General features: G+C 42.4%; 1 protein-coding gene across 2 annotated transcripts in view; it reads left to right on the forward strand.

The window, feature by feature from the left end:
- LOC147336641 (NACHT, LRR and PYD domains-containing protein 12-like) overlaps positions 1-22,352 on the forward strand; it is a 327,736-nt gene extending 305,384 nt beyond the window's left edge. Inside the window, exons 14-17 of one of the 2 annotated variants that reach the window (XM_086285503.1) lie at positions 1,420-1,596; positions 3,399-3,575; positions 17,982-18,155; positions 20,395-22,352. In XM_086285503.1, the coding sequence (XP_086141629.1) occupies positions 1,420-1,596; positions 3,399-3,575; positions 17,982-18,155; positions 20,395-20,404 (538 nt within the window). In that variant the 3' untranslated portion in view covers positions 20,405-22,352. Of the gene's footprint in view, positions 1-1,419; positions 1,597-3,398; positions 3,576-3,719; positions 3,901-17,981; positions 18,156-20,394 lie in introns of those variants that run through there. The other variant, XM_086285504.1, reaches the window with a different exon arrangement.

Below are 22,352 nucleotides of genomic sequence, written 5' to 3' on the forward strand. Positions count from 1 at the left end.
TGATGAGGCTGTAGAGTGTGTGAGGGATGTGAATGAGGATGATGAAGATCTGATGATAGCAGATAAAAACAGGCTGCAGAGACTTTGAGCCATACAGGGCACACAGTGTGTGTACAGAACAGCTGAAATCATTATGGAGGCCTCACTGGGATATGGAAGCATCACAGTACAGCTTCAGTGAAGCATTAAAGTCTCTGATATGAGATGAGAAATGAAGCAGCCAGAGCTTTTTCATGAGTGGAAATCCACTGTGACTGTGAGCTGCTGCTACAGCCTCCAGATTAGCCAGCAGCTCATCCTGCTCAACATTTTCTCACCAACTTTAATGGAAGTGTGATGTTTTCAGCTGGAGTGATGGTCAGGGTGGCCTCCCTCTCCTCTTCTTCTCCTCTTCCTCTTTCATTTGTAAAGCCACCTCTGCTGCTTTCATTCATTTGGAAGTCCTGTAGCTGAGTTTGGGAGAGACTAACAGCCTCGGCAGCAGAGGGGAGAAAGGCTGTAACACCACCACTTTACTCTGTTCTACCTGTCACATCATTTTATCAGGAAACAAATATGCTCATGTTTTTACTATGTTTGTCTTGAAGATGTAAGAAGATCACATGGTGCTTTTTATTATTGTGTTGGTTTGTTTCCTGTCTCTTGGATGGAGCCCAGCTGTGCGTGGCCCCTGGGCCTGTGGTCAGAGTGTGTGCTGGATAATCCGGCCCAGGATGAGGCCAAACTGACATGGGATGAAATGTCTGTCACATAATTGAGCTTAGTGTAGTTTCATTTCTGCACAATTTAAAAACAACCAAAACTTTGTTCTGTCTTTTCTATGTTATACTGTAGACTTTCTTTGATACTGTGTCCAAAAGGAGCAGCTTTTACTTTGAAGGGGAGGCATCTCTGTTTCCTCTTCAGGTTGCATGATGGAAGCAAATGAGTGTGTGATGTTCTTTCAGTGTTGCACTTTGTAGACGCTCCCTGAGCACTGGTCTCACAGCCAGCTACACATAGAGACCAGTGTTGTTAGTCCAGGTCAGAAGATGACTTGTTGGAATGAAAATGAGCTTGTAGTTTGTCTGCTTTAATAATGTGACTGGAAAAAGGTGTTGGACTTCAAATATGTCCATTTCTTTCACACTTCACCTTTAAAAGTGAAGCCTTGTGGTTCCTGGAAGGAAAAACACGACTTTTTCAAGTCTTTGTCCTGTTTTTATGAGAAATGTACGACTTTAATGTGAAACATTCAGAGTTTTTTCTCTTGTTGTGTTTGTTTGAAGCTGCTTCCTGTTGGCTTCAGCTGTTTGGAGTTTCCATTTTCTAAACTTCTACATTCTGAACCTTCTTCAGCTCTGAATAGATGATGAAACACTGAATGATTTCAAGCTCACACTTTGTCTAATAAACTTACATCTTTCATTATTTATACAGACTGAGGGACTGTGGTTTGTCAGAGATCAGCTGTGATTATCTGGCAGCAGCACTGAAGTCCAACCCCTCCCATCTGAGACAGCTGGACCTGAGCTACAACAACAAGCTGCAGGATTCAGGAGTGAAGCATCTGTGTGGTTTCCTGGAGAGTCCAGGATGTGGACTTGAAACTCTGGGGTCAGTCAGCATGTTTTAGTTGTGCTGAGATGAATATGATGAATGATGATGAATATGTATAAAAACAAAGCTGACACTGTGAGACTTGATCAGAGGTGTGATCATCACAGCAGAGGCCTTTGTGTCAAAGTCACTGAGGATCAAATTGAAACACATGAAGCAGATTTTCCAGTTCTGGCTTTTTATAGCAGATAACCTTCAAAATATTCTGCAGTCCATCAAAAACTGAAGCAAACCATGAATCAACATGTGAACATGAGCTGATGCTGCTGACGGGAAGCAAAGTTACAGAGGTTTGATTAAAGACACAGCTGAGAGTTTGTAATCTGTCATCATTTTAAAAGGTTTAAATTTCTTCAGTATTGAACAGCAGAAATGAGGCTTTGTTTTGGGAGGCCGACAGCAGTGAACACAACAGCAGACTGGTGCGTAATAAGCAGTGAATAATGCAGGAAACAGATTTTTGAAGGTAAACTGTTCTTGAAGTACACTGAGAGAGAGAGAGCTGTGCAGGAAGTAAACGTCAAAGTCAGAGAGAATTCATGACGATGTTCATCAAACGTAAAGCGTAGTTTGGATCTTCTGCTGCTGCTGGTTCAGTCAGTTTTGGTTGGAGACAGATGAAACCTGCAGCTTCAGGATCTGTGAGCTGTCCACTTTCAGCCCCGACGGCGTGTCCGTGTACGTGCCGTCGAGTGAACGATCCACGCTCTGTGTTTCCATCTTTGTGTGTTTAGCTGCTCTCATTTACTGTTTTATCTGTTTGCTTGTTGTTGAAATACTTTTGGGAGCTTTAACCTGAGATTCTGGCAAAATACATTTATATTAAAAATCGATTCAGGATTGAATGAATCAACATCGCTTTATTCAAATTAAAACCATTTAAATAGGAAAATCCATGTTTTTACACCCGCCTCTAATGCTGGGTAATGTCAGCTGGTCCATGTGCAGATGGCTGTGAGGCTCAGGGAGCGTCTACAAAGTGCAACACTGAAAGAACATCATCCATAAATATTGAGTAATAACTGGACTCTCATACAGCGAGACTCAAATGCCTTTAAACATCAGCTTATCCTGCTGATCCAAGTCCAACACTGAGTTTGTAAAAACATGTTTGTCAATCATTTTGTTTGGTTTCTGAGGAAAATGATTCAATAACTTGCTGCTAATACACAACATTTCATCATATTTCCTCATAACCCTCTTTTGTCTGACCATTTGAATCCCATTTAAATTTGCAATAAAGGATCCACAGAGTTTGGTGACAATAATGACAGTAGATGTTTGTGTGAAAGTGCTGGAAGCAAATGAGTGTGTGATGTTCTTTCAGTGTTGCACTTTGTAGATGCTCCCTGAGCACTGGTCTCACAGCCAGCTGCACATAGAGACCAGTGTTGTTAGTCCAGGTCAGAAGATGACTTGTTGGAATGAAAATGAGCTTGTAGTTTGTCTGCTTTAATAATGTGACTGGAAAAAGGTGTTGGACGTCAAATATGTCCATTTCTTTCACACTTCACCTTTAAAAGTGAAGCCTTGTGGTTCCTGGAAGGAAAAACATGACTTTTTCAAGTCTTTGTCCTCTTTTTATGAGAAATGTACGACTTTAATGTGAAACGTTCAGAGTTTTTTCTCTTGTTGTGTTTGTTTGAAGCTGCTTCCAGTTGACTTCAGCTGTTTGGAGTTTCCATTTTCTAAACTTCTACATTCTGAACCTTCTTCAGCTCTGAACAGATGATGAAACACTGAATGATTTCAAGCTCACACTTTGTCTAATAAACTTACATCTTTCATTCTTTATACAGACTGAGGGACTGTGGTTTGTCAAAGATCAGCTGTGATTATCTGGCAGCAGCACTGAAGTCCAACCCCTCCCATCTGAGACAGCTGGACCTGAGCTACAACAACAAGCTGCAGGATTCAGGAGTGAAGCATCTGTGTGGTTTCCTGGAGAGTCCAGGATGTGGACTTGAAACTCTGAGGTCAGTCAGCATGTTTTAGTTGTGCTGAGATGAATATGATGTGAAAGTTGTGCTGACACTAAACTGCAGACATCAGGCTGATATTATACTGATCCACACTGAGGATCTTCATGGTAAAGTCTGTTTTCTTCTTCTCTGGTTTAGTCCATTGACTGCAGCAGAACAATGTTCACATTTCAAACCTTCAAAGAAGAAGAAAAATCCTCCACTGGATAATTCACTGTGAAACTCTCCAACTCTTCATTCCACCTTAAAGTCTGTCTGACACTGAAATCCAAAGCAAAATGTGCGTTTGCTTTACAGACAGCAGTCCAACACAAACATACACACATCATCCAAAACACAGTCCAACATCCAAATCTCCTCCACTGCCAGCATGAATGATGGGAAAGAGAAGGAGGAACACTCTGACATTCAGGGTTAGAATGAGTTTCATGAACCAGACTGTGGAGATCAAATCTGCATTAGAAAGCTTACATGAATGAATGAGTGGACAGAAGTGGACAGAGATCATCTGAAGCAGTTCAAAGGCTTTAAATCAGCACATTTCTCTTTATTCTTTATCAACTCTGTTAGTTTCTCTCAGTTTTCTGTGGAATGAAGCTAACAGCAGGCTAATAAGATGCTGACCAATAGGTTTCTATTAAAGGTTGTAATTTGTATATGAAAAAGTGCTTTGGCTCAGCAGGGATCAGCTTACAGGTAGAATACAGCTGCTGGTTGGGATTAGCATGTCATAGCTATCTACCAAACTGCTAACTGGGGGATTTCAGGCCATCTATGGATCATTTTTGCTAACTGTTTATTCAGCTTAGGCTCACAGGGCTGGAGCCTGTGCCCTAGCTGTCATAGGGCAAGAAGCGTGGTCCACCTGCACAGGTGAGCAGTCCATCACAGGGCCAACAGAGAGAGACAGAGAAGCACTCTCTCACATCCACACCTACAGCCAATTTAGAAGCACCAATGAACCTAAGCAGCATTTCATTGGACTGTGGGAGAACATCCAACCTCCACAGAAAGGCCAACAAGCTTCAACCTACAACCTTCTTGCTTTAAGGCACTAGTGCAAACCACTTTTCCCCATTTCAGCCCAAATCCTGCATCTTCCTGTTTCTGACTCCAGGGTTCCGTTCTTCGTACCTCGCTAAGTAAGTTAGCTGGATTTGATTGTTGACGATTTCGCGTGATCTTGGATCGTTCGGTTCTCCAAAGCTCATCCGGGACTTGCTGTCATAGCAACAGATCTGTAAGCGTAAACATGCTTGGGAGCAGGCTTACTTTATGTAAACAGGACTATATCGCCGCCACTCAGGTATGTCCACTTCATTTATACGAAAGCAACAGCGATATTTTTCCAGTTTTTCCATAAATAAATATTATCAATGTAACTAAAGTTAATGCAGTATTTGATTCTTTAGGTCATTTCCTAAAAAAAGGGAAATGTACTATTAATCATTCTATTTCATGTATTTGATTATTTCAGATGTAATTCATATTTTAGAGTAGTAGCCTAATTGTAAATTACTTCATGTAATCAAGATGAGAGACCACGGCTATAAAAGTGAAGGTGGATTTGTGAAGTCTGTCGCAGCTATGTCCTGTCCGTATACGCGAGCAACCCATTGCGGAAGGTGCAAGATTGATAAGGAGAGTTTTCAGAATTCAGCGTATATTGCGGTATAGACAGGATCCTTTAGCTCAGCGCGACAGTGTGCTCATAGAGAGATATCGATTTTCCCGTGAGGGTATTATTTACTTAACCAACTTGTTGACGAGGGTGCAGGACCACCACCTGTCTTTTTTTGCTCTGCCCTTTTCTTGGTTGCTGTTATAAACAAACAAACAGATTATTTCAGGGTCTCTTTCCAAGAGACGAAAAGCAATATAAGTGATAAATATTACCATTCTGTAGAATATTCTCATATTTCACTTTTACTTGTTCCCATGTTCTAGTGGGTCCTGTTGTGGCTCTAATGTGAAAGAGGATATAATGTAATATACTATAATATAATATAGTGTTATATAATAAATTTACCCTACCGCCTACTGGTGTTGGCCAGAGGGGCCGATGGCGCGATATGGCAGCCTCGCTTCTGTCAGTCTGCCCCAGGGCAGCTGTGGCTACAGCTGTAGCTGCTTCCACCAGTGTGTGAGAGTGAATGAATAGTAGTATTGTATTTTTTTTTTTGCCTGTCCCTTTGGCTCTTTTGCCATCAGAATTATTGTCTAAAAGAAAGATGCCCAACGGATTTACTTTACCAAATTGACCATCCCAGCCTTGCCATAATGGTCCATTTGATTCACCTTTTATTGTTTATTTTATTTTCACTTGCTGAATACGGGACAGACTTGACTGGGGGAAAGAAGGGGAGAAAGAAAGAGGGAAAGAGAAACAGCTGAGAAGAGGGACGGGAAATAGTGGCATTGTAAAGCGCTTTGGGTGCCTTGAAAAGCGCTATATAAATCCAATCCATTATTATTATTATTATTAAATTACTTACGAGTTTAATTTGTCAACAACTTTCTGCCAGCCCTCTCTCCTTGCTTTTGCAGCCTTTGCAGTGTTCCCTTGCGTTTTAATTAAACTCTGAAACTCCTGAAATCCCTCAATCAAGAGTTCTTGCTCTGCTGCCGAAAAATACTGAGCGCGCTCCTTCGATATTTTCGCCGACCAATTAGACCAGCATCATCATCACTGAGTGCCATAGGACACTTAACCTTTGTTTCCATATGCTGGGAACTTCCTGTTGTTCCAAGGAGGACTGGAAAATGTGTGAAAATCTCCCAGTCAGTTCCTCACAGCACACTTCAATCATTTCCCTCCCACAGCATCAGGACCAGGGCTTTTTCTCTCTTTGGTCCCACTAAGAGATTTCCACACAAACACCTCATCAGTGGGACTCTCAGAGCTACCAGCCCTTTGCTACAATCACAAAGCTCTTCATTGAAATCAATGATATCAAAGCTGGAATCAAATGAGTCCAAGTCTTCTGCTGATTCAGCATCACATTCATCTTTGCTCCTTGTTCTGCATCCCCACCATGGACTTCATTCCTTTCCAAGCCAGCCTTGAGTGTCCTTTATTCAGCTCATCCTCTGCTTTACTTTTACACCTGATTTTAGCTGCTTTATCTCTCTTTCAACAAGTTTCTGTGCCTCAATCTTTTTCTTCTCTCCCTCATAACAAGACAGCTTCTTCTGCCTGAGAACATGTTGGAGTGATTTACTAATCCAGGGCTGCTTATTGGGGAAAATACTTCCTGTTTGCAAAGTAATCCCCATTTTTCCCAGAAAGAAATCTCAGTAGAAATCGATGATCTAAGTGAGAACATGAGCCTTTAAAACATCCCAGTGGGTGCAGTCAAAGCAGTCCCTCAGTCCCAGTATAGAGTCTTTGCTCCAGACTGGAACAACTGTGTGCCCAGTTTGAGCTCTCTTCAGTCCTGTGACCTGACAGACCCAGAGGGGCCATCACATCATATTTAGAAGCTCCCCTAATGGAGCCACAACACATGTCCAATACTTAGTCTGTCTTGTTGGACCAACTGGAAGAAATGATTCAAGGACTTAGTCACAGAACAGAGATTCAAATCTCCAAAATCCAACTGGCTGCATCAGGACATATAGTCTGAAACTCTGCACAGTTTCCTGTTTGAAGCTGCTTCTGTAACCAGTATGTAACAAAATATATAAACAATGGGCAAATCAGAAGATTTCAGGAACGACAGGAGCCCCTAGGGTGGGTAACCACAATGGAACCACAACTGCAAATGATGAAGCAACGGTTCAACTATATTTGAAATTTGTGCACTGTATTGCATTTACAATAACAACCAAAATTGTGTGTGCGCGCACAGATACCCAAAATAAAAAGAAAAGAATGTTAGACCCGGGTCTTTTAAAGTGTCAATAGGATCCAGATCAGGCCTGTTTGGTGATCTGGTGAGTTATTGGTGTGAGTTCAGTCCACGATCGATGTATGGTTTGCACTGTTTTGTCCTACCACAGTTCAGGCAACCAGACTTCCAGATTCAATTCCAAATGGGCTGTGGCTCGCCATCCATTGCAATGGAAAATTATTCCTCTTCTGCGGATTTCCACAAAGTCTGTAATCCAATGTTCTCCGAGGAATCTCGGCTCCTTTCTCCAACTCAAAAAAACCTGACCTAAGAGTGAGGTCAGAATTACTTCAAATGAACATGGTTCACACTTAACTAACACTTCTGTTTAAAGTATAAATCATGAACAAAATGCGTTTCAATTTCTAATGTTGTACAACTAATCAAATTCTAAACGTTTTCATTACATGGCAATGTAGCTATCACCAATCATTAAAGCAATTCACACTGCTCATTAAAAGCAGCAACCTTAATATACTCTGCTCAATGTCAAGTAACAACAGTGATGAATAAAAGTAACACAATAAAACATTTCAATACATCAGATAGACATACTGTTTTTTCCTTAACCTAACAACAGCTAATAAGTTCTCAACTAACGCTTAACAACGGGAGTGAGCGTTTAGCACACTCGCTAGCTACTAGCACACTCGCTAGCTACTTGCATAGTACCGTCACCATTAGCGTTTGTTTTTTTTTTTGAAACAAACAACATTAACATTTCAGGATGCCGATCAGTGGCTTTAACAGTTTCGTTACTCACCAGTGCAAAGCACTTCGTATTCATAAAACTAGCTTCGGCTATCCAAATCTGGCGGCTAATCAGGCAGACACCAAAAGCTTCGCTGTTTCAACAGCTACCACGTTTTCCCCACAGGTACAGCTATGGCGCGTGTGTCTAAGCAGCCTTAGCCAGAGCGTTCTCACTCCCGAGGCGTAACATGGCGACGTTTTGTCACGTCCCGCGGCGTTCCTGAGGAACGCGAAAGGAGACCTTCGGCGTTCTTATGGAACGCGGCGGGTTATGGCTGGAATCCAGTGCAATGACGCTCCCGCGGGAGTAGACGTTCCAGCCCTGTATTCCAGCCCTAAACCTAACCTTATCCCTAGCCCTGACCATAACCTTATTCCTGACCTTAACCAGGACTTTAATGATGTTAAATAGCGTGTTTCTAAGCGATTTGAAGAAAAAGAGCGAACATGTGTAGGTTCAGTCCAGACGGTTCTCATATTTCCTCTTTTTCCGAGGTCGTCATTTAGGAACGTGGTGGGTAGCCGAAAACGTAATATGGTGACGATTTGTCACCTAGCGTAAAATGTTACGCTTTGGGAGTGAGAACGGGTTGCCTTAGCAGCGCAACCAAACATGAAAACACAAGGCGGGACAAACAATCCCATTGGTTGGACTGCATTTGCATCCAGGTCAAAAAAATAACCTTTGAGAAACAAAAATAAATAAATAACACAAATAAAGCAATTCCATACAAAATAATTTGGATTTTTTCTTTAGAGTCTCTCTCCAATCATGAGTGTTTTTAACTGAACAGAATAAAAACCTTTAATAATAATTACAATAAACAGTCTCTAATTCCATCTGTTTGCCACTGGGCTACACTTCCTGTTGGCTTCAGCTGTTTGGAGTTTCCATTTTCTAAACTTCTACATTCTGAACCTTCTTCAGCTCTGAACAGATGATGAAACACTGAACGATTTCAAGTGTTGAAATCTCCCAATTCTTTGAATCTTTGGGCTGAAGGAGGGACAATACTCGGTGTATCAATGCTCAATCAACAATCATTTATTTCCATACAATTCAACAGTCAGAGCATTACAACGTCCGGACGGGAGAGATGCTACCAGAGGGTCAGGCACATGTCTCAAAATGGTGACGGGTTGCTCAGCTTTTTATAGTCTCTAGTGGCCCCCAGCTAGTCGTAAAAGCCAAAACATCACATTTTTTTCTCTGTTACAGCGCCTAAGTTATGACCTCGGCAGTTGTTTCTCTGCTTTCTGTAAGGTGGGGGTGTGGAACGTAGTCTATCTATCTCCCCTGTCTTTAGACACAGAGTCTCCTGCTTACAACCTTCTCTTCATGATTCAACAATTAAGCATGTCAAGAAAACAGTGTAACACATTCCCAGCAGATTAAGGATACAGAGTGATGCACATTTATCTAATGAACTAATATGTGAATATGTTCTTTTAACTCAAAAGTATAACGAGAACTAAACTACATACAGCTCACACACTCTATATTAAAGGGTATAATATGATCTACAGCAGTATTCTAATTCAACTACTTTGATTACATATATAAGGTAACATATAATAACAGAATAATATCACAATTCCCCCTTTGATCTCTTTTCTTCAAAGAGATCACTTACAACATACACTCCAGCATTGCAAGGTCCAGGTCTTCTTGATCCTGAGGCCCTCTGTCCCCCTTTAACGGGTGGACCATATGTGGGATGACCTCTGTGTTCACGCAGTTCAGATGCAAGCAAAGTTAGATTTACAACCATAACAGCAGTTACAGATGACTCTCCCATCACTCCCCAATTCTCCCACAGCTTTATTTTGGTGCTCCAGTTTTCCACTCCCATTTTAATGCCCCCTTATACCTTTCAAATGTACTTAGACTAGAACCTCTGTCTAAGGAGCTTTTAACCTTTATTTTTATTGCTGCAGCTACCAGTGTCTTCCAGTTGGGTGATTCTCAGCTTCTTTCTTCGACCTCCGGGGTTAGACCACCCTTTAGTCATTGCACAGTTCTGGGGATTATTCTGCCCTGAGTTCAAACAAAGATCTGTGTGTTTTGGGTTCACCGGCGTGTCCCCCTTTTTGCCAAGAGCCTCTCGAACCTCGTTGGTCTGGTGTTCCTGGTTTTCGCCAACCCCTTCATGGTTATTGCTGTGTTTGTGGGATCCATCTTCTCCAGGAGCCCAAACGTCATGACACTTGACCCCAGTTGCTGTCTCGGCAGTCCCTACATCTGTCTCTGCTGTGAAGGGTCCTCACATCTCCGTGTCCCCGTCTGGTGTCTGTTCCTTTCTCTGCAAGAGACAGAAAACCAAAACACCTCTCTCCCTAGCCTTGATAATCTAATATTGTTATCCATTGTTGTTCTAATGATTCAAATTTGGTTTAAAATATTATGTTCAGGACTCTTTGACCCAGGGACTTATTCTAATCATAATCTATGTGTATGTAAAAGAAATCAAAAATTAGTGAACCCTTTCTAAGTCTAACACATTATAAGCTTAAGTTTTACCATAGCTAAATTATTAAACACAGAAATAACGTCATAAGATGTTCATAAAACCATTGTTTGCTGTTCGGACTCAACTCCCCCTTTTTGACACACTCCCATGTGTCAATTCATTGGAGCTAGACAATTAAAAGACAAGGTTAGTGACATCATATCTCAGAAAGTATCAGAAATTCTTCTCTCGAGTACCGTTGCTCCAGCCTTGTTATCCCAGAGGATCCTCAATCCCAGAAATTTCCCTTCTCCTCATGTAATGAAGTCTGTCATCCTTCCATGCCCTGGTAACTGGTCCATCCAGAGCTGTAACATTTTGACAACAAGCCAAACCACAGCTTGGTCACACCAACCCTTTTCTGCCCTGAAGATGTCCAACGCCATCTTAGTCTGGACCAGGGTTGTAATAGTTTTGCAATTTTCATTAGCTTTTATTTTTATTTAGCTTCGACTTCAGATTTTCAATTTTATATCAGTATAAATCAGTTTTTACCAATTGTTTGCTAGTTTAATTTAGTTTTGATTAGTTTCAGTTATAGTTTTAGTTGTGTCTGCAATAATTAAGTGTAGCAAAATCCCAGTCCCATCATATCAGTCATGCTCTTGTGCTTATCCTTGGGTATTGTGACTATTAACTCTTGCAGCTCCCAATTTTGGTTCAAGTGAATTTACAAGCTTTGTGAAGGGAATTGACTCCTCTGCACACTGGAATAAACATAATCAACATGATCCACATTTTACTGCGTGTTATTTCACCATCTTATTGATTCAAATGCTCCATCCTTATGTGGTTTGCGACATTATGTTTATCCACTCTATCTCTAAATGTTTGAAGAATTTTCAAGTTTGGGGTCAAATTTTAAGAATTTGACCATAAGTGAAAGTTATGGTGTCATCACCCCCTTCGGGGCTTACCTTTCCCAGTTTTGATGATATTCCTCCCTATTCTTTGCAAATACCCCCTGTTGGTGGCGAGAAACTGTTGGTGTGGTCAAGTGGGTGCTATAGAAACAAAAGCTCAGGACAGAACAGTTATCAGTCATGTACTTCATACAAATTTTGCATATGTTTTATTTCATATTGATCCTCTGAGTGTAATGGTACATTTTAATCTGAATTTATCCAAACCAAACACAATATTTTTCTTTATTTACTTTGCTCTTGTTCTTTTGCAGTACCACATCCTATCAAATGTCCCTGTCAATTATATTCTACATTTAATAACTTACTATTTCAAATGAGAACCTAAATCACGTGGACCAATGTTTGTTATTGCATATCTCTATTCTGAATGTGGCCAGTCATTCATAGGTATTGTTAAATTTTGGCGATTTTCCTCTATAAAATTTAATTGACTTTTTTACAGTGGCCTGCTGTGGTTAATGTGGTAACTCAAAATCAGCAACCACAGTGTTAAGTCTGCAGTTCATACTTATGTGAAGCTAGAGTCTCCTCCTCCAGTCTCTCTTATCCTCCTGCTCCTGAAAAAACAAAACAAAACAAAGCGAAGCATCCACCCTTCTCTTGTCGGCTGGGTGAATTGTTTATGAATTGTTTATTGGCATTTACTAATCCTAAAGTTGGTGCAGTCATTGTCTCAGTATCAAGTCAGTCAAAACTTTTAGTCGTCAGTCCATCACAGTCCATTCACATGCATACCTCCATACACATTCATACCAGATGTTGCTGATAATGGAGTCTCACGCGCAACCTATTCGAGCATCCATCACCAGCAAGATGACGTCATCATTTTAAAAGGAAAACAATTCCTTGTTGTTTTTTGGACCGGATTGACTCGCTGCAATCCTTTTAGATCAGTGTTCCCTATAGGTGAATTTCTCCCAAGCCAATTACAATCATGGAGAAGCACACTTTGCAACTGTTTACAGTAATAATATTTTATAGCGCTTTAAATTTCAATCTTTCAGGCCTGGTTTAAAGAGCTGATTGTTAAATCATGAACTCACAAAATATCAACATATCACCACCAGTGGATCACACCTCTCAGATTTTCTTATCTCAGTGCACTGTAACAAAAACGAAAACAGACATAACCAACAAAATACTACTAAAATAACACAAACTAGGGCCCGTTGCAGACATGTCCAAGCATAAAACTATCCCTCTCTCGCTTACGAGAAAGAACACAAGCCAAAGCTCACTGATAACATCAAACTAGCGCTAAACAAAACCAAACAATCAACCAGAAATTCACAGGAACATTTTGCTTCCTGCTGGGACAATCTTGTGTGGGAATGAGAACCTCAGGTGCCGTAACACCTTTTGTTCCTCCTTGAATTAAAACTCAATCACAGAAAATGCCGTACTCCAACCTAAACTTACACTATTAATTCATCATTTTCACTCTGTGCCACTGTTCCTCATCAGGGCTGTGTGAAGCACAGCAAAGAATTCAGTCAAGGCCTTGAGCCATAAACAGACATCACGCACAGACATTATTTTCATAACCAAACCGTTTTAGACCTTATTTCTAAAATCTACATAAATGCCCTCTGGGTGACATATAACACATTCTAAGTAATCAATGGCTCCTCATAAAAATTATGCACTGGGATGTTTGTGTGCAGCATTTTGCATATCAGCATAAGCAAAGCATTCTTCATTGCATCAGCAATCACACAGTGTGTGTGTGTGTGTGTGTGTGTGTGTGTGTGTGTGTGTGTGTGTGTGTGTGTGTGTGTGTGTGTGTGTGTGTGATCATCACTTTCCTGTTCTGGTGTTCTGGGTAAACCACTGCCTGAAGCGTGCCCTGGGGTCCTGCCCCCCTCTTTTTCAGTTTGTTTGCAACCATTGCTGCTGCTGCTGCCCAAAGTTCTGTCCGTCCTGGTTCTGACCCCAATTGGGGCAGTCCTTTCTCCAGTGTCGATGTTCACCGCAGGTGAAACCTGCATCTTCTTCTGTGTTTTTTGTCCATTCTGAGGTGCCTTCTGTCCTCAGTTACTCCTCCTGTCTCGGTCACGCCCTTTTCGCCGCCCGATCATCCGTGTTGGTCCATCACTGTCCTGCACAGTGTGAATGCAAAGTTATCAAGGTCAGCATTCTTTCGCTCGGCCTTACTTTTCATTCGGGCTTGGCGGGCGTCTCGTCACAGCTCTGTCAGCTGAAGCTGTCTGGGAATTTTCCCCCGTGTAGTGAAACGGGCCTTAGGTTTAGTGCTCTCCGTCTCGGCTGCATGAGATCACATTCCTGCAGGTCTGTTGACATTCTCAGGTCGTTGTTGTGGGTCCAGCTGTTGCAGCATTTGGTCAGTGTCACGTATGGGGGAGAGCAGGAGTCCAGTCAGCCTCGGCTTTCAGGGCCGGCAAAGCAGCCTGTAATTAAATATATATAGAGAAAAAACAAAAAAACAAAAATAGGCAAAAACAAAAGCAAACGAACAGGAAAATGATGTTGTGTTGGCTGTATTACAACGAGAGGGGAGAAACACCGGGACCAGGCCCTGTGTCAGCCTTCTCTCCCCCTTTTTTTTTTTTTTTCTCTCCCGATATAATCAACTCCTAACCCACCAAGTTGACAGGACAACATGCACCTGTTAAAATTCTTAAGATCATGTTTAAAAGCCCAAAAGGAAATTTTCTTTCATTCAGTAATCACTTGTATCAATCAATCAGCAGAAAACATGTCACAATTTGAATCTTTTAACCCCTAAATTTGTCGTGTCATCACTGGTTGGTCAGACCAGTGTCTTTTTCTTTGAAGTTAAATTGTTGTCCTGCAACCCAGAGGGTTTATTTGTCCATCCATCCATCCATCCATCTTCATCCGCTTATCCGAGGTCGGGTCGCGGGGGTAGCAGCCTAAGCAAAGAGGTCCAGACCTCCCTCTCCCCAGCCACCTCCTCCAGCTTGTCCGGGGGAATACCAAGGCGTTCCCAGGCCAGCCGAGAGATGTAATCTCTCCAGCGTGTCCTGGGTCTGCCCCGGGGCCTCCTCCCGGTGGGACATGCCTGGAACACCTCGCCCAGGAGGCGCCCAGGGGGCATCCTTGCCAGATGCCCGAACCACCTCAGCTGGCTCCTTTCGATGTGGAGCAGCAGCTGCTCTACTCTAAGCCCCTCCCGGATGGCCGAACTTCTCACCCTATCTCTAAGGGAGAGGCCAGCCACCCTTCGGAGGAAGCTCATTTCCGCCGCTTGTATCCGCGATCTCGTTCTTTCGGTCACTACCCACAGCTCGTGGCCATAGGTGAGGGTAGGGACGTAGATCGACCGGTAAATTGAGAGCTTCGCTTTTACACTCAGCTCCCTCTTCACCACGACTGACCGGTGCAGTGTCCGCATTACTGCAGCCGCAGCCCCAATCCGTCTGTCGATCTCCAGCTCCCTTCTCCCATCACTCGCGAACAAGACCCCGAGATACTTGAACTCCTCCACTTTATTTGTCAGTAATGTATTTATCCTTTAACAACAGATGTATGTTAAGTTTCGCTGCTTTAGCCTTGCTGGAAAATCTTCACGTGTTCATGAGTGTAAGCTGTTTCTTCATTGCGTGTGTGTGCATTTGTAGGCAGGCAGGTTAATTTTATCTTTTCTCAAACTAGGCGTTACCTTAAAAGGAGCCTTTCTCTCACATTTCTCTGCTTGTGTGTGCTTTTTGTTTCACCTTTTTGTTGTGATGCTCCGGACGCCTTCCCAACCTCCACAAGTCCGTTGGCCCCAGTTTTATGTGTTAAAACTTCTCTTAATTCCTCCTCTAATTCTCTCCTCGCTGCTGTCTTTTTCACAGCTGCTGATTCGTGCTGGGTGTGGTTCCCATTACCTATAATTTTGCTTCGGCCGCTGTGCTTGTGGGGGCAGTTGGTCCAGGTCCGCAGCTTCCTGTATTAACACACTAAGAGATTTATTTTAATTTCATTTTCATCACTTTTAAACAGATAAGCAGGCAACACGCCTACCTTGACAGCGTAAACTGTACGCCAGTCTCCCAACACATTCCTCTCTGTACTCCTCCATAATTCTCCACTACACACCTCTTACTATCTCTCTTTTTTATTTTTATTACACCACAGAGTAATACACCCAATTATGCCCGTCTATCTCTATGTGGCTCCAAATTCCCTCTTTATTTTAATTTCACACTCGTCAGGGGACAGGCACACAACAATTTCAACCACTGAAACGAGGAATTCAACCTTTTTATATTTCTTTACTAATCTAGACTCAACCTTTGTTCGCAAAATGTGTCTTGTTCTAGTCTGGAATAAATGTGAACCCGCGATTACGCTGCGGTCCCAGTGTTATTCCGTAGCTATGCGGGGGCCCTCACCTCCCCAAGTCACCACCTCGGCACCCGGACGCCGCCGGTCCTGGCCGCGCGTCCACGAACAGGAGGGTCGCCACTCCTAGGGCAAAATTATTTCCACAGGTACACTAGGCATCAACCTTTGATCCTAAAATGTGTCTTTGCTCTAATGTCCTCCTAATCAAACACATCAACCGTCACTGTCACTGTGTTCAGACTTCACACACACAAAAAGCACACTCAGAGCGCGCCTCACCCACGGCCAGAGCGCGCCTTACGCACACAGCGCGTTACACCATCAGTGTGACACACAGAGAGCGCCTCTCATCAGCAGAAATTTGCACAGAAACCTCTGAGCTCAACTATTAGGTCTTCTTAAAGCACACTGCACCATAGACCAAAATACCCCTTTCTCTGCGCTTATGACCGCCACAACGGGGCAAAGTCGCATCATAAAAGTGATGCTTGCATCCCCGAAGTTATACCTGACATCATAAACCAGGTTTTGCTCTATGTACTTCTTGGCAAGTAAAATTTTACTTTGTTTTATGACCGCAGCCCTTGAGACTCGACTGACGCCACAAACCACCGTCAAACCTCTATCCAATGTACTAAAACTAGCACCAACCACTACTGCACTCCACGGCCGTACCACCGGAACACGGCCGTATCATAAACCAAACCTACGGACGTGTTTCGCTTCCGCGTTGCCAGTGTTCAACTGCACCGTGAGCCAGCATCTGCTTTTCCTTAAATCAACTTCTATTTCATAGCCGGCAAGAGCCAGGACTTTACCGACACCATAAACAACTCCAAAACCTCGACTTCAATGTACTGAACTAATGGCCGCGTCTTCAGAAGAAATTCTAATGTATTATTGCTACAGAAGCCAGTATTAGACAAAATTAAATGTGGAAGGTAAAGTGGCTGCAACTAGTCCAACGTAGTATGTTATTAGTATCTCGGTAGAAGCAGTTTACTGCAACTAGTCCAACGTAGTATCTTATTAGTATCTCGGTAGAAGCAGTTTATTTAACACACTGGAATTCAGCCTCAACTTATGTTGTTAGTATCTTGCGCCAAAAACCAGACACCGACAAATTTACTGTGAAAATACATGTGACTCAGCGAATAGATTAATTTGGAAAGCCCAATATGCACATTTGGTATTTATAATACAACAGGCTGTGCTTACCTTTCTGTTTTAGGCTGGCCTTCTGTTCACTTTGCCCCACGATCTCACCAAAGGCCAAATCTACACCTCCTCAGCACACCAAAGATCCGGGTCACACGGCACCAAGTTGTTGAAATCTCCCAATTCTTTGAATCTTTGGGCTGAAGGAGGGACAATACTCGGTGTATCAATGCTCAATCAACAATCATTTATTTCCATACAATTCAACAGTCAGAGCATTACAACGTCCGGACGGGAGAGATGCTACCAGAGGGTCAGGCACATGTCTCAAAATGGTGACGGGTTGCTCAGCTTTTTATAGTCTCTAGTGGCCCCCAGCTAGTCGTAAAAGCCAAAACATCACATTTTTTTCTCTGTTACAGCGCCTAAGTTATGACCTCAGCAGTTGTTTCTCTGCTTTCTGTAAGGTGGGGGTGTGGAATGTAGTCTATCTATCTCCCCTGTCTTTAGACACAGAGTCTCCTGCTTACAACCTTCTCTTCATGATTCAACAATTAAGCATGTCAAGAAAACAGTGTAACACATTCCCAGCAGATCAAGGATACAGAGTGATGCACATTTATCTAATGAACTAATATGTGAATATGTTCTTTTAACTCAAAAGTATAACGAGAACTAAACTACATACAGCTCACACACTCTATATTAAAGGGTATAATATGATCTACAGCAGTATTCTAATTCAACTACTTTGATTACATATATAAGGTAACATATAATAACAGAATAATATCACACAAGCTCACACTTTGTCTAATAAACTTACATCTTTCATTCTTTATACAGATTGAGTGTCTGTGGTTTGTCAGAGATCAGCTGTGATTCTCTGGCAGCAGCACTGAAGTCCAACCCCTCCCATCTGAGACAGCTGGACCTGAGAGGAAACAACCTGAAGGATCCAGATGTGAAGCAGCTGTCTGATCTTCAGCAGAGTCCAGACTGCAGACTGGAGACTCTGCTGTAAGTAGAGTGGTGGAGTGAGTGGGTGGTGCTGTCAGCAGTATTGTACTAAACACAGTCAGTATGAAACAAAGATCCAGTGTTTCCTGTAAAGCTGCAGCTTCTCAGTGAAGCTGTGAGAGGAGAATGGTGACAGGCTTCAGGATTGGACACAAACACTTCCTGTTTCTGACCTTTTATGGTCACCATAGTAACAGCTGACACGCTCTGATAAAACGCTGTCAACAGCCAATCAGCCCTCTGAACAAAGCAGCACGCAGACCAATGACTGCATTCATTTCCAAGTTTAAATGGTAAATGACCTGTATTTATATAGCGCTTTACTAGTCCCTAAGGACCCCAAAGCGCTTTACATATCCAGTCATCCACCCATTCACACACTGGTGATGGCAAGCTACATTGTAGCCACAGCCGCCCTGGGGCGCACTGACAGAGGCGAGGCTGCCGGACACTGGCGCCACCGGGCCCTCTGACCACCACCAGTAGGCAACGGGTGAAGTGTCTTGCCCAAGGACACAACGACCGAGACTGTCCGAGCCGGGGCTCGAACCGGCAACCTTCCGATTACAAGGCGAACTCCCAACTCTTGAGCCACGATCGCCCCTTAAAGCAGTGAAGAACACAGTCTGTAGGTGAGGAAGAATTTAGTGAGAGCAGATGTTTGGATGGAATTCCTCCACTTAACAGCTGGAACCGTCCATCTAGATTGTTGGGCTTGTTGTTGGGGTTCCTACTAGAGATGGACCGATCCGATATTACGTATCGGTATCTGTCCGATACTGACGTAAATTACTGGATCGGATATCGGTGAGAAATAAAAAATGTAATCCGATCCATTAAATATCAATAAAGCACCTCACAAAACTTGCTACACGGCGTAACTCGGCTCATCTCCGAGGAAGTCATCCAATAGAGAATTAAAGCAAGTGTGTAAGTTCATCTCTGAATGTCTGTAAAGCATTCCCACGTTAAGCTTAACAACCAATTAATGGAGCGACTGCCTCTCGCTCTCCTGCTGCTACTTCAATCGTGAAACTGCTTAATGATCAGCTGATCGGTTTTTCTGTCGCGAGTCCGTCTCTCTTGTTTGTTTTTGGTCCACTTTGCACCAGAAAGAGGAAACCAGCGGCTGAACAACAGCAGAACGTTTAAGCTTGATAAGCTGTTGTTAGAATTTATTTAATATTACTTTCTACACCAGGATCTTTTTCTACAGCTGACAGCTGGTAACTGTGCAGGGGCGGATCTAGCAAAGTTTAGCCAGGGGGGCCGATAGGGCATGAACAAGGAAAAGGGGGCACAAAGACAGACTTTTCTTTCTTATTCTCATTTAAAATGTCTGGCTTTTAATAAATAATTATCTGACTCTTATACCCAAAGTTTTAATCTGATGTAAAATATATAGAAGTCCATTACTGTATATAGTAACTGTTAAGTCTAATATACCCTAGTAAGCTATAGTACTTTTTCCTTTGGGAAGGTACCATCTGTGAGTTCTGTAATTCTGTTGAAGAAAGATGTTGAATCTATTTAATTATTCTTGAAAAATAATTTATTTCTGTGCATTTTTTCCCCTGCATCAAATTAAATTTGATTACATCGATTAAGCATCATGAGATGGAGGGTGGTTCCCTATTTTTTTTTTTGCTGGGAGTTTGCAACCCTATTAGTCAGGTTGCTTAATATTTCTGCTAAGTACTCTTTAAAATACCAGAATAGGGAGGATGTTGCAGGTTTAAGTTTATTAGATTGATCAGTGTTGCTGAACTATGAAATATTTTGGGCGCAGTGTATTTTTTTACAACAGAATAGCTTTAGTGTTTGTTTGTTTTTTAAACTTGCGTATGAACTTATACAAAATGCAGCAAGATATTAAAAAAAACGTTTTATTGATTAAAAAATATCGGATTCATATCGGTATCGGCAGATATCCAAATTTATGATATCGGTATCGGTATCGTACCATCTCTAGTTCCTACAGAGCTCAGAGTGGACACACCAAGGTTCTTCTAATGAATGAAAGTCCAAACTCAAACTAGGAGGGAAAAACATTTTCATCAACTTCAATAAAAATCCAAAGATTAGAAAAAGTGAAGCAACAATGAGTCCTAGTACAGTCCCAGCACTGAAGTCCCTGCTGCTCTTTATACTGGATGTGCTGCATCACTGACTGACAGCTGATGAAGAGTCTCTGGAAACACTCATTTATCTCCTCTGCTCTTCCTTCTTCTCTCTGCAGGTGGGGCTGATGATGGTAAACAGGACGGTGTGTGTGCTGAGAGAGGAGGAGCTGTGTCCTGATGATCCAGAGAGGTTGAAGCAGCAGCAGCTTGTGTGTAGAGACGCTCTGACTGGGCCATGTTACTGGGAGGTGGAGAGGAGAGCTCCATCCAACAGTGACTGACAGAGGAATGAGAAGAAGTGCAGATGACTGTCAGTGCTGCAGAGTGAACTTCTCTGAGAACAGCTCCACTGTCAGACACAATGTAGAGTCCAGCATCATCCCTGTGTGTCCCTCTGGATCTGACAGAGGATCATCAGTGTATCTGGACTGCTTTGCTGCTGCTCTGTCCTTTTACAGTCTCTGCACAGTCTCTGTCTGACTCTGGCTTCAGACCCTCCTGGATCAAACTCACCTGGAAAGACTTTCAAACATCACTCAATAGATTTGAATACAGAATATATTTGATATATACTGTAGACGTACTGTAGAGTTGCAGTTTGTCACTTGTAAATACAGTCTGTGAGCAGCTGTGAGCTGAAAGATCTTTCTAGAAACACGAAATGTTTTCACTCTTCTGTTGCTTCTGTTGCTTTTTCATATATTTCCACAACATTAATATTGATCCCACCTGTCTCACCTGTTTCATGCTTTCATAAATAATAACAGGTCACGTGTGATCTGAGCGCTGCTGTGGTTGCTGTGCTGCACGTCTTCATTTAGATAACAGAGACATCTAGTGGTTCAGAGGGAGAACTGCAGGAGGTGGAGCTGTGTTTTAGCATGGAAAACTTTTTATCTTTTAGGCGCAGATACAAATATGACAAGTATCAGTGTGAGATACAAAAGGTCACATCAGTCAGCAGAGGGAACAGTGATCACACAGCAATGTAAGAATAGAAACATAACAGTGAATCTGGACATGTATACAGAGGGAAGCAAACAAACAGGATGTAACACTACATTAAAGCCACAAATGGGAAGAAAACAAAGCCAAAGGAAAATATATTTGATCTCAGGAATCCAAATCAGATGCTTTAGAGCAGGGGTCGGCAACCCTGGGCACGCGTGTCACAGCTGCCACGTGAAGGGTTAACTGATGGCACGACCATAGCTGGACTGGCCATCGGGCATACTGATGGTGATTTTTTGTTTTTATGGGCCGATGATGTTTTTTTATTTTTTTGTTCTGGTATAAACAATGAAAGGTGGTGGATTGGCCGGATGCTGGTTGATGTGTAGAAATAAGTCAGTTGTTTGGTGGTGGCTATGGTGGAGCTTCCACAGAGGCAGCAGGTGGATGAGGGAAAGGGGAGGCAGGAGGAGCAGAGATCCGAGGCGGCCGCCGGTCAGAGTGTCAGGTGAACTGGACTTCAGGTAAGAAGTTATGACCTGCAGTCTATCTGGGTCAGATATAAACCAAGTTTAGGTGGAGTTTGTTTTCATTGTGCTGACTTTTTACAGTCAGTTGCAATAACTCGTACTGCTACTAGCTAGCATGACGGAGTTTCTATATAGCTGGGTGGTGCTATGATGTTACTGATAGTGAACTTTACAGTGGCTTACAAAAGTATTCGGCCCCTTGAACTTTCCCACATTTTGTCACATTACAGCCACAAACATGAATCAATTTTATTGGAATTCCACGTGAAAGACCAACACAAAGTGGTGAACACGTGAGAAGTGCTGATTTTCTAACACTGGAAAATAACTCAAAATGTTAGAAATATTTCAGTGTTAGAAAATCAACACTGCTCAGTGTTAGCCATTGTTAATCTTCAAAACTGACTAGGTTACTTTTAAACATATAACACTGTCAAAAGTGTTAATTTAACACTCAACAGTGTTGTATTTAACACTCAGAGGTGTGGACCCATATAGACACTCTCTAGTGTTAATTTAACACTGGAGATTTTGCTGTGTAGTTATACAAGTATAACACACAGTGAAATGTAGCCTGACACGCTCCTCGACAT

The sequence above is a fragment of the Aulonocara sp. 'chitande type north' Nkhata Bay genome, linkage group LG3 (genome assembly GCF_057382095.1).
Source record: "Aulonocara sp. 'chitande type north' Nkhata Bay isolate Kocher_YH1m ecotype deep benthic linkage group LG3, A_spYH_male_GT1.1, whole genome shotgun sequence".
In the NCBI taxonomy this organism is placed as follows: domain Eukaryota; kingdom Metazoa; phylum Chordata; class Actinopteri; order Cichliformes; family Cichlidae; genus Aulonocara; species Aulonocara sp. 'chitande type north' Nkhata Bay.